Source organism: Ammospiza nelsoni, chromosome 3 (assembly GCF_027579445.1).
Source record: "Ammospiza nelsoni isolate bAmmNel1 chromosome 3, bAmmNel1.pri, whole genome shotgun sequence".
Classification (NCBI taxonomy): Eukaryota; Metazoa; Chordata; class Aves; order Passeriformes; family Passerellidae; genus Ammospiza; species Ammospiza nelsoni.
The window spans coordinates 12,108,000-12,121,438 of NC_080635.1; the positions used below are offsets into that span (position 1 = coordinate 12,108,000).

Consider the following 13,439-nt stretch of genomic DNA (forward strand, 5'->3'; position numbering starts at 1 on the left):
TTGCTTCCTGGTGCCACCCTTCTGGACTCTTTGAATGATGAGGCAAAATGGATTTAGGAGAGTCACAGGTCTAGATGGGAGAGAGCTGTGTCCTGAGCTCAGGTCATACCCTGGACTCCAGGGGAGTTTCTCTGCCCCTCTCAGTCTTCAGTGGATGAATGTCCTCAAATTGACTTCAGCAGCATACAGAGAAAAAAGTGAGCAGAAGTGGAGTTGTTTTGTAGCATTAATCTCTTTTAACAGGTCTAATTGATAAATCTTCTCTGTGTGGCTTCTTGGGGCTTGCATGCTCGCAGAGGTTCATTCATTTCACTGAAAATAAATTATAAAATTTATTGGAACTGTGTGCCAGTTGAAAAAAGACAACAACAACAAACAAACACACACTCACAAGAAAACACATACAAAATAAAATCAAAATACACAAGTAGGTTTGAATTCATTAGGATCAACTAAATCCAAAACACCTGATGTGGGGCTTTGTGTGGTCCTGAAGTTAAATAGGTGCCACTGTCCTGACCCTGCCATTTTGAAGTAGCAATTGCACGATTTCAGGGCAAAGACAAAAATTAAAACCCCATGTATTTAAACTGCTACATAATCTGTCCTCACCAAAGGCATTCAGGTGGAGCACGGGGCATTCACTCGGAGAATTTTTAGCCAGAGCCACACTGCAGACCCATCTTGGAACTGGTGGAAAGAGTACAATGCCACTCTATTACCTTTGTGTAGAAGAACGTGGTGTGTGCTGGTGCTGCTGGTTGCTTTCTGTTTGCTGGATATTTCTGCATGTAAGAAAAATGCTCTTCTGTCCAGGCATCTGGTCCAAATTTCAGTAATTTCAAGACAAAGTATCTTTTGGAGAGAAATCTGATCATGTTCCATAATATTATATTTGTTTCTTCATTTTGCCATTAAAACTATTTTAAAACACATGTTTTTTCCATCTGGTAGAAAAAGAAACTATACCATTTTTCTCTTAGTTTTAATTCAGTATTTAACTTTCCTTTAAATCTGAGCTAATTTGCTGTCACAGGATTGCCTTTAACTTTGTGTACTTCTGTGTTCTGTGTATTGAGCTGTGTGCTTTCTAGAGAAAACACTTATTCAAAATTGCAGGAAAATACGCACTCCTCTAAAATGTAGAATGCTAATGTAAATACATATGAACTATTAAAATCAATGAATTTTCATTCCTTCTGCTGCAGAGTCTGAAATCTTCTTCAGTCTCAAATAAGATTGAGATATTTATCAGAAATGACAGGTTTAATTTTATTTAGTTATTGATTGATTGGTTGATTTATTTATTTATTTATTTATTGTGTTTCATCATCATGACTTTTCCAAATGGTGATTTTTGTGGTTTGGCATCTCTTCAGGAATTGTTTTTCCCTCTAATCAGTAGTGTTTCCTCATAGGGTTTTAGTGGAAATACAAAAAGGTTTTGCCAGGTTTGAGCGCTGTGAAAACACTATAAGTTCCATTTTATTTACATCAATACAGGAAGTCAGACACAAAAAATATCATAAGTATATGCGACACTTTTCAGCAAAGGAATAGGCACAGCAACTTCTAAGGAAAACGTGATTTTTTTTTTAATTCAAACCACATTTGTTTTTCAGCCTCTTCTTTAGTGCCGTGGCTAGGGGGGAAGACTCCTCTTTTTCCTTGATGAGGAAGGAAGAGCTAATTCCAATAAGGCTTTTTGCATCACCTCTAGGTCAAACTTTCTTCTATGCCCCAGGATAGAGGGGAGGAGAATGATTCCCAGGTAGATCAAAGTACTCTGGCACAGGAGGAACAGGCTGCTCCCAAGGGCTGAAAATTGCCTCTGGGTTTTGCCTCATTCCTATGGAATGGTTCTTCCTGAGGGCTCCTTGTGAAAGCCCCACAAGAGCAGAAAGCCTTTTTTATGTTTTGTGCTTCTCCAGAGTGGGGTACAGAGCAGCCTCCTTGGAAACGGGGTGAGGTGTGCAGAAAGGCAGCTGCTGCCTGCTTTCAGTGAGTAACAACCATCCTGTGGCCATGGATTTATTATTTTTATTGCTTTTATTGGAATATTGTGTGTATACACACACAAGCACAGAAATATATTCTAGTGAATTTTGGCCCAAGCTTTATGACATCTTCCCTTATCCCTGTTAACACTTCCTTATTCCTGTGCAGCCTTGCAGAGTTTGCTGATAAGGATTGTAACTCAGGTGGAAGCATATGATTTTCCAAGGTTTCATAGTGGACAGCTGTTCAGTTATTTGTAATATAAATAAGACACTGGGTGTCTTGATTCAAGCTCCTCTTTGCTGCCACTTGGCAAAAGGGGTAGGGACTGTGTGCAATTCCCATGTTTCCATGTCATCTCTGCATCTTCCAGTACAGAACCTGCAGATTTGGGGTTAGCAGTAATTTTTTCTGCTCATGATGATATCATAATTATATAAATAAGTCTTGTTGCACACCTGTTTTGAAAAGCTTTTGATTTAGTAGCTTCTTAGTGGTGTGTGTTTTTTCTCTGGCATTCTGTTGCAAGGCAGAGGTTTGGATTTAACTCTGGAAATATAAAAGAATATCCTTTTCCTTGGTTAGGTTATATGTAATCACACAAACATTTATGCAGTACCATCTTAGCTGAGCCTGGTGCCAAAGCTCAAGGATAAAGGTTTGTAGAGTTCAGTTAGACACAAAACATAAGGACAGTAAGTTGCTTTGGTTGAAGGGAAGAATGAATGCAACCAAAATAAAGACACAAGGAAATCTCTGTGCTGGAAAAGAATATTTCTCAGGGAGAGCTCTTAACATTGAATAATAGAAACCTAAATCCTTTCAAGAGAACATTTGAAAGATGTAGTGCATGGTGCTGGCAGCTGTTGGATGATGCCTATATTTATAATTGGCCTTAACATTAGGCAATGCTAATATTTTTCTTATGATGGGTCAAGTCATGGAGATTTATTTTCACTGAAATGAAAAGCACTGTGTGTTGTATGTACTATATGATTTGCTCTGGTGAATAATACTCAGTGTTCTGGGAGGATTTTTAAAGCAAAAAATCAGGAGAAGAACAAATATTTTTTTTAGAATTTCCTATCTTAGCTAAAATGTTTAATTGTGCCTATCTGAGGCACTTGTTATTCTGGACATCCCTGTTTCTGTAATGTATTTGAATTAGTAATGAACTGTCCTCCAGAGGCCTCTCATGAGTGTGTGCTTCCTTAAACATTTCAGAACTGTCTGCTAAGTATCTGGGAGCATCTGCTCCAGGAGGATCTGTTTGGAAAGGCTGTCACTAGACTTTGGGCTCTGGAAGCCACATGTTCTCCCAGCCCAGGACAGTCTGCCTATTGATTTTTCCCAGAAATTATTTGCTGCACTTCCTTGTTCAGCTGCTCTGCTGAGTGATTGTCTCCAATGCAATTTCTTCATCTCCCCAGGTCATCTTAATAAACTATTCATCATTAGCTGGCTACTAAAGCCAAGAGAGGAGTAATAAAAGATGTGGCAATAAATGCTGCTTGCCCATTTCCATGGAAGGAGCTACAGCTTAGGAATATCAGCATCTCTGAAAGAGAAGGTCCCTTCCTCTTCCATCTTTGGTCTCCACATCCTCTGGAGCCCACCATGCCTGAGGGGAAAAAGTGCCATTGACTGAGTGGGTGTTTCTTTTTTACACACATTTTTCTGTCTTCCCTGCAAGCTTCCATAGCCATAAATAAAATTTAGTAATTCCTGAAGTGGGGGGCAGCAGATATGTCTGTCCCAGGGGCAGGATGGCACTGAGTTCTGAGCCCCATCTCTCTGGGCTGCCTGTGTGGAGCCAGATTTCTGTGGAAAGTTGCCATTTCCTCCAAAGACCCTTTTTCTTGTTTGGCCCTACAAAGTTTCATGCATTTTCAGCATTGCTGGCAATAAACTGAAAGGAGTGTAATACACTCCCTTAGTGCTGGAGTATGAGCAGATATCTGTCCCCCAAACTGTACTGATTATAAAATCAATTCTTGTAACGATGTAGCTTCGTCTGTGGGATCTGGTTGTTATCAGTCCCAATTCTGCAGACTAATCATGTGCCTTTTCAGATTAGAGAGACCAATTTAAAACCTTTACATGGACAATTAATTTGATGCAACCAAACTCTCCACAGACTTTCATCTGGACTGCTGGCATGGTGCTAAAGCACAGATAGAAATAAAATCCCCTTTGCTTCTGTCTGCCGTGCAGAAATTTGCATTTTATTTTCTTTCCCAAGCCTGCAGGGATTTCTTTGGGAGCATGGTTTCCTGCCCTTTGGAGAAGACAGGAAGGCACAGCATTGGCACCTCCTGATAATCTCCCTCAAAGACTGATGCACTCTCTGACTCCAAGTGTGGAGCTGCCATTAGTGTGCAGTTGGTTAAATGGGTTTTCCACCTATTAAGGCCAGGACAACACGTGTGTGTGTCTTCAGCAAAGTAAAGAGATGATGAGAAGAGTCAGTCCTTGATTTCATTTCTGAAACATCAATATCTGCTAAGAGATATTACCCTGTAACTCCCTGGTGTTCAATAAATCATGGCAGGGAGACAAGTTTTTCATGTTCACAAGGAAAAGTGACAGGAGAAAGTGTCAACTATCTATTTTTTAAAGGTCAAAAGTCTCTAATATTTTTAAGAAAAATGGCTTTCCTTTTGTAACCTGCTTAAATCAATGGAGTAGCATTTTGCTGTCACTTCAGAGGCAAGTTTTCAAAAGTAGATTTTAGACTGCCTTGTTTCTGATCAGGCTGAAGGAATAAGAGCCACTCCATCCATGACAGAGAGACGGAGGAGACAGAGGTAGCCAGGTGTTTAATTTCTCAGTTCAGACACTCTCAGGCAGGTCCCTTGGGGGCTCACCTGGGCAGGATTGCCTGGGCAGCACCACATTTACCTGTGAAGCTTGACATAAATTGTGGCATCAGTCAAAACACTGAGTAAAACTGACCTGGAAAATTGCTCTAAAGAGCATTTATATTTACAGAAAGGGGGGAAAATAAGCACTGCTGGCCTTTTTTCCCTTCTCCTTTCCCTTAAATGAGCACAATGCTGTTGATTTGTAGCAGTACAGAGAGCACAGTGAGGCCACCTGCTCTGGGAATCAGTACCTTGAACCTCCAGCATCACTGCTGATTTCAGAGTGGAAGAAAAGCATTCCTGGGAATCCACAGGACAGCTATGCCACAGAAAAACTGCATCAAAGGTGAAGGGTAATAGCCAATAAATACCCAATTATAATGTATCACAGGAAATACAAGGTGAGCAGATCAGGTGTATAACCTGTGTACACACCTGCACTGGAAGGGAATTTAAGGACTGTAGGAGTTTACAGGGATGGAGTCACCACCAGGAGAACAGAGCAGGACTGTGTGCCTGGAGAGAGGAGAAATCCCTTCTTCACCCCATGTGCCACATCTGTGTGCAAGGTGCACACGCCAAGCAAGGACCACAGAGGCCTCAACAGACAGGGCAGTCCTATATGCTAATTCACCACAGAGAGAAGAAATGCAGAAATCCACAAATCCCACAAGAAATGCAGAAATCCACAAATCCCACATTCACTGTGGCCATCAGACAGCCAAACTCACCAGGTGGGCAGCAGTTTCTCTCTGTCATTCCTGCTGCAGGAGCTACAAGGTCTTCATGCTCTAAATCACACATCCCTGGGCATTGTGTGAGGGGCTAATGCTGGTCCAAGCTGCTCTTCTGCCTCTTGTGTGCTCTGCTCTTCTTTTGACACGACTTACCACTCACTGATCTCTCTTATCTGTATATGGACATGCATATATAAGCACACAATTTTTAAAAACAGTCATATTTCCAAGCGGGAGAAGAAATTACCTTGCATCCTATCCCTGCTGATCCTGAAAGGAATTCCTGTCATAAAAGACATAAACTTCCAGTCTATTATTCTTTTGTTATTTTGGAACATTAGACCACTTGGCCCCAAGTTTGTGAGTTTAATACAGTCATGTTTTTTCTGTAAGACTTTGGTTAGCCTAAGAGACTTTTCCTTCAGTGGACTACAGAGAAACTGCCATGAACCCTAAGTCCTTTGCTAACAGAATTGTTTAAAAGGCCATTTTGATGTGTCTTGATTTTTACAGGTTGCACTGTGGGTGCAGCTGGTTTGAAGAGGAATCCTTGCTCTGGATCACACTGTGCTCTGCCACAGATGTCACAAAGTGGTACCCCCAGCCTTGCCTAAGGGCAGCTCTGCAGGCAGATTAAATTATTTTCCATTTCTCTCTCCTTTAACACAGGCTCTGACTGTCACACATGGAAATTATACACTGCACCCAGTTGCTGGGAATGGGTAATAGTGATTCCAGTTTGCTGCTTTGGTGTCAAATTAGAGATCCCTTAATCATGTGATGTCACATCTTAGAGTCTTACATTCTCTTTGCAGAAAAATAAAAACTGTTGCCCTTTGTGCCTTTGGAAAATGCCTTTACTGAATGCTATTTCATCTTTTGTATTTGTATGTATTTGAGTGAACAATTTATGCTTTCAAGGATCACTGGTGATTTCAACTCTGCATGCAGCGAAAACTAAGCTCAGGCAGATGCCTAAGCACTTTGCAACCACTGGGTGCTTTGGATATTTGGGTTTTTTTTGAAGAAATTTCCCCTGGTTTTTTTGCACACCATCTATTCCAAGGCTTGTCTGTTTGAGAAGTGATGCTGGGATTGCTGGCTGGGTTTCCTGCCATAGCTACCAGTAGCACTAATAGTGTCATTCATTCCAAACAAACAACGTAATAACAGCCCTATCTTCTCTCTTGATGACATATAATCAGATTTGCATTATGAACAATCATCTGTTTGTGTGTATTTATACTGCAAGACAAAACACTTGCACAAACACTAGCCAGCAATCCCTTTTTTCTCTTTGTAGCTGCTGCCTCAGGTGTTATTTGCTCTCCTCTGCAGAGGATGTGAGTCTGATGAGTTGGTTGTTTGATGTGAGCAGCAGTGGTGTGCACTTTGAATGTCATGGATGCCTGTATCCAAGACAGTGTTTGGGATTTCCAGGAGCAGGTGTGCACACTTTGCTAGGTATGAATAGATAGCTCACACAAATTATGCAACCAAACCCCAGATTAGTGATGCCTATTGTTCATAAGGTTATCACCACCAGGATTTCCTGGAGAGAGTGTAGCAGAGGATCCAGTTCATTGCCTAAAGGGACAGAGGGTCCTTTCCCTCACCACTGCAATCCCCTGAACACAGAGGATGCAACCCAGCACCAGGAGGGTTGCTGCCTTCTGCCGCTGACAGTTTTCCCTTCTGTTACTTTGAGATGCTCATAACCTCATTAGCTGAAAAAGAGGTTTGCTTCAGCTGGAAGACAAAAAAAATGTCATTGTAAATGGACATATTTATATTCATTACCTGTTTAAAAAAACCAAGCCTGTTGCCTGTGTACCTGTGAATGGGCATGTTAGAATAAAAGCCAAGTCATTTCCCACATCTCTGAAAGCCCCCTCACACAGGTGTTATTTAATTCTGTTTAAAACACAATCTCCAAAAAACCTACTATTTTAAAAATCTAATCTTGCAAAAACATTTTGGAGATTCCTATCTTCCTCCCTCTCTTCATTCCTTTGCTCCACCATGAATTCTCCAAGCCTTCCAGAGTGCCATGGCCTGCTGGTGCCCCAGCTTAATCAGATCTGTATCTTCCATTTCTTGAATCAAAACAAAGCCAATAACCTACCACACTCACAGGAAGCCAAAACACTCTTCTGATGCAGAAACATTCATTTTTAAGCAATCCATTAAAAAAGCTGTGTCATCCAAGTTGTTGCAAAGTTAGATAGCAGATTGGATAATAAAAAATTATTACCCTCAGCAGCACTATCTGCTGGGTGAGGTCACAACTGTATTATGGTTTCTTAATAACCCTTTTTTCCCTGTGTAAGGCCAACACATCTGCAACATTTTTTTCCTGAACTTCTTAGTGGCATGAAGTATCTTCTGACTAAATGTATTTGTTGGTATTAAACCTGATGTTTTTTCTGAAGATTTTCTTTTTTCCAGAAAACTGATTTTTAGATTGTGGGGAATGGCAAAAATACACCTGACCACCCAAAAAGGGCATGAGGAAAACCAAACCAAACCTCAAAAATGTGAGACATCTCCCACCTTGTTAAATCTTAGAGACTTAGTTAGGCAAGTGAATTTTATATAGTCACATAAATAACTCATATGGAGTATGAGGTATTTATATGCTTCTATTCTATTCTATTCTATTCTATTCTATTCTATTCTATTCTATTCTATTCTTCTTGATATTTCTACTTATATCTTGTAATTATTTTTAAAGCAAACAGGAAGATGATAAAAACTCTTTGAAGTATCCTTTGCAATGTCTGGATATCTCACATGGCATGAAGGAATCCCTCTTTCCAGGGATTTTGTTGCTGCTGAAAATTAAGTAATTATGAAACATTTTATTGCTGCTGAAAATTAAGTAATAAAGAGGAACACACTCACATGTGAGCTGGTGGTTCAGCGCTGCTAAACAAACACAGTCCTCAATGTACCCTGCCAAGCACCTATTGTCAGTCCTTGTGTACTTTTATTTTCCTATTCTCCAGCCAGTTTAGAGCTCCTGGAGCAGAGCAGAGTTGGATTTCTTCCACAAAAAAAAAAACTTGAGGAAACAGAAGGGAAAACTTCTTATTAAACTAAAAAATATTAAACCACTAAGGCATTTTTTAAAACTGAAAAGGTCAGGTGAAAAACATGTCTTCTTTTGCAAGGCTTCTGTTTGTCTTAAATGGGCAGGTAATCTGTCAGGTATGGTTCAGCTGTTACTTAGAAGAGAGTGGAACACATTTATATTCCTCTGATTAATTTTTGTGATTATTTTTTTGGCTGTGCACCTGACATTACAATCTCTTGTTTTAACTCAGGCCTATTTGAATCTATTTGCAACCATCATAATTTCAGAAGAACAAGATATTCAGGAACAAGTGTCATCCCTTTTCCAATCTATTTATCCAAGGTTTCATTCCAAAAATGTGTGCAGTTACCTTATGATTAAAATGCAACAGACCATGACAATATCACTGAATTACAGCTGTATTACAAATTTTACTTCCTACACCTGACCTCAGCCTGAGAAAATAACATGTTGGCACCATTTCCAAAAAAAAATGGCAGTGAGGAATCTTTTGGCATGGCTGTCTTTACCTCGACCTTCCTGGCCAGTGCCAGGATAAGTGATGGGACTGGGACAGGGGACACTGCAGTAATGCCCACTTGACTCACCAGGGGAAATCCTGAGCTCTAAATTACACCAGAGCCCAGGCCCACAGATTAAGGAAGCAAAGAAAGATGTGTTCTGGACTAGCAGGAGATGTATTCTGGTGTGGTGAGAGCAGTAAAACTGGCCATTTATATTCTGCAGTTCTCTGGCTGTAAGTGGGCATTAACTGTGTGCACACCATGTCAAATGAGGTTTGCTCCAAGGTGTGGAAGACTTCTTCATTTCTGTGTTCTCCAGCTGCTGTTAGCAAGGGCACATCTGCTGGTGGCTTAATTTTAATCTCTGTTCTTCCCATTGAGTGAAGACAGCAGTGTCCTGTTGCTGAAGTTGTGCAATATTTCTTGGGAACTTTTTAGCTGTCTTTGTTTCCAGTCACCTTCACTCCCCTCTTTTCTTCACTGAGTTAAAAGGTTTCATTAAATTTCCCTCAGTAATTAGCAATGTCAGAAGGCCAGAAGTCCATGATGGATAGACCCTGACTTCTAATGCACAGGGAATGGTGACAGCAGGACATGCAGGCCTGATGCTGCAGATACAAACTCCAGCCTCAGATCTCTGCTCCTGACTGTTGTTGCTGCTTGCCCCTTGTACTCATCAGCATTTCTGTTTTCTTATCTGATATCCCCCTTGGTTTTAAAACTCATCAGTAATCTGAGAAGTTCCTTGTGAATTTTTCACTTCTCCATTTTCCGCTTCACCATGACTTGAAATATCTTGACTTCTAAATTATTTTTCAGAGAGATCTCACAGAATGATGCCTTGGAGGTCATAGAAGCAAATGTGTTTTCCAACCTTCCCAAACTACATGAAATGTAAGTAATGAGCAATCTAAATGCAAAGGAGACAATTATAAAGATTCATTATAGGCAAGTATCAAAGGTTTTGCAGTTTGGTTCAGGTAAGCACTGAAGAATTTGTAGCATTATAGGAGCAATTGAAATCTCCCTTTGTCTTTTCCATCCTCTTATCTAGCTGCCCCTTTCTTTACCTGCTCAGGCAAAAATTTATCCTCAGATCACTGCCAGGATCGAAAGGTGGTGGGGTCTGCCTGTCCATGGTAGGCTGCTCCCTGAAATCATCCAGATCTTCTGCTGCCAAAAAGAAAACCTCAGCATATTGTTCCACTGCATCATGGGACAAACACAATTTTAAGATCAATTTATTGATATATTTTTTCTCTGATGTTTCATTTCCTCTTTGCAGAAGAATTGAGAAAGCCAACAACCTCGTGTACATCGATAAAGATGCCTTCCAACACCTTCCAAGCCTCAGATATTTGTAAGACCTTTTGCTCTTTACAGCTCCTAGAGTCACTTTGAATTACACACCTGTGTGTTTGTCCAGCTGGTGCTGAGCACTTTGGGTGATAAGACAGGATGGTTCCCTCTCCTCACTACCAGTTGCATGTTATCAAGACACATTTTCATGTCTGCACATTCCTCAGAAAAGCTGAAGATAAAGCTTCCACAGAGGAGTCCCACACACAAGTTCCTCGAGCCTTTCTAAGCAAGAGGTTGAAAATGAGTGATGAGCAGAGGAGCTGGAGCTTTCTTACATCTGTAGAAACAAATTTAGGTTGAAATTCCTCCTGGAAGCTTAGAGACAAAACTAAAATCTCTCATCTGTCTTTGCTATGGTGCTGCCTTCTATTATATGTCTCATACATGACGTTAAACATTCAGATTATTTTTTCTTTGGCAAAGGTGGTGTTATAGCCATGGTCTTCATAAATGCCTGATGTGAGATGATTAGATCTCCAAAATACAAACATATAGCTGTATACAGATAAAAAATAATTGTATGCAAAATAAAGCTGTATGTACAGCTTTATTTCCTCAGCCAGCCTCATCAGGAATGTGATTTGCATCTCTGTGGTTGCCACATCTGCTTCTGTGGAGTTGCCATCAAAATTCAGTGGTAACTGAATGCATCCTTACAGAAAGCTGGTTACTCAAATACATTTTCACTGCTGTTAGCACATGGTTTTAATGTGACTGATGATCTCTCCTCTGTGTTAGAACCCCAATGAAGTACAGTGGACTCCATTTAAAACTAGTTGGTGTTAATGATGGCAGCTTATACAGCTCAAATGGTGCCCTTTGGTGAGCAGGACACCTGTTTATTCACCCAGCAGGATGCCAACTTAACTTTTGTATGTCCACCAACCTGAACAATAAACCCTGTCTGATCTTCCTGACTGACACAAGAAACCTCACTCATACAAGAAGCCTTGTTTTCCTTACTCATGTGAGAAACCTGGCCATGGTTTGTACATTTCAGTACATAAAAGGAAACATTTAATTGTCTGGTTAGCGATTTTATAAAGACAGTATGAAATCAGGTCATTGGTTTGATAAGCATAGCTCCCAGTAAGCCAAGGAGTGTTTAAAGTCTCTGAAAATCACTAATATCTGACAGGTTCTGGGCTCAAAAATGCCAAGGGGCATTGCTTTGAATTTTTACTTTAAGATTTGAGATTTAAGACTTGGACTTTAGGAGATAAGGTGTATTTAGCACTACAGAAGCCATTACAGTTTAAACCCTCATTGAACTGGAATATGTGTCTAGATTTGGAGTAGGATTTTTGCTCTTCCCAGTATTTTGACTGATTCACACTTTATCAAATTCATCAGGCATCTTGGTAAACTTTAAATTTTGTGTTTGCCTAACTGAAACACAGATTTTCTCTTGACAGTGGGGAAATAAAGCTCTAAGTTTGCATTGTCATGAGAAGATATATCATGTGCCTTTTTCCTCCCATTTCAAGCCTGAGTCATTCAGCAGTGACTGCTGCCTTTGAGTAGCTCTGGCCACCTAAGAACAAAACCACAGCATTTGTTTATTCCATGTGAAATGCCCAGAACAATCTGCTGTGGGGAGTCCAGTTGTCAGATGTACAGATGGGTGGAAAGAATGAGAGCACATTTATCTCACATGAAATCGAAGCAGAAATGTGAACGTACTAAAGAACACACAGTGAGCATTTAAACATGGGACACAGAAATCATAGGGGAGGGTAAATTCACACTTTAAATATCTGAAATAGTGAAAGTTTTTCTCTTGGCACTAGTGGATGTTGAACACTTGTGAACACTTGTCATTCCATGCTCTCATGCATGTTTGCTCAAACATTCAAAGATTTCACCTATGTAAATTTCAGCTGCAGCAGCAATCCTATGACCTGTAGAAGCAACAAGTTGAAAATAAAGAGGATTTCTTGTCTACCTGACCATTCCCCTGTCCTCTTGAGCTAGTTTTACTTGCTTGTTGATATCAGAGGAAAGTGCATTTTGAAGTTCTTCCAAGGTTTTTCTCCTGTGAGCATGGAGGGCTAGAAGAGACTCTCCAGCTGCTGTATCCTGTTTCTTCCCAGATCCACTTCATATATCCCATTAATTAGGTGTTTTATTGAAATTCCTGATGCTCTTCACTGTTGCCTGCTTTCCTCCATTTTCCAGGAGAGGCTTTTCTAGAAACTTAATGATTTGGTAACTAGAAGATTTCCTCTAGTTTATTCACAGCCCCTCAGATCATGTTCATTCTTGTGCCAGAGCTTTTCTCTAATTTATGTTCATAAAATCCATCTTTGGCGCTTACTCCACTAATGGATTCATGCTGCATCCCCTCTGTGCCTTCATTTTAGGAGGTAAAACCCCCCAGCCCTGCATGACTATAGAGAGCTCAAAAGGGGCAGGTTCCATGGCTGGGAGCTTCTGCAGAGATGAATGTGGGGTTTGTTCTAAAAACAGGGGTTGAGGAAGGTGTGCTGGGGGTATAAATCTGTGCAATATTGTTGGAGCCACAGCATTTCCCAACACAGGGACTGGGAGCAGGACACAAAGTTCTTGTCGGGGACTTTGTGCATCCAATGAGCAGGGCATGATGCTGAGTAACATCATGCTCAAATCAACAGGCTCAGATCACCTCTCTCTGTGTTTTCCCCTGCGTTTCTGGAGCAAAGATGCCATTTTCTCCATGCCCTGGCTTCACTGACTGGTGCTTGCCCTTGAATAGGCAGAAAGCTTTGCTGTTTGAAAGGGTAGGATAGTTAATTTAATGAGAAAGCAGAAACCTTGATGGAAGGGTGTCAAACACCTTCTGATAAAGGTAACCCAGTCCTCATATTCTCCTTCCTGTGACATGCAGGGAAGAGGCAGT

The 13,439-nt window shown here is 40.6% G+C and overlaps 1 protein-coding gene across 1 annotated transcript in view; it reads left to right on the forward strand.

The window, feature by feature from the left end:
* Positions 1 to 13,439, forward strand: part of FSHR (follicle stimulating hormone receptor) — an 82,362-nt gene that overhangs the window by 43,130 nt on the left and 25,793 nt on the right. Inside the window, 2 exon segments of the mRNA XM_059469291.1 lie at positions 10,019 to 10,093; positions 10,485 to 10,559. Of these exon segments, the coding sequence (XP_059325274.1) occupies positions 10,019 to 10,093; positions 10,485 to 10,559 (150 nt within the window).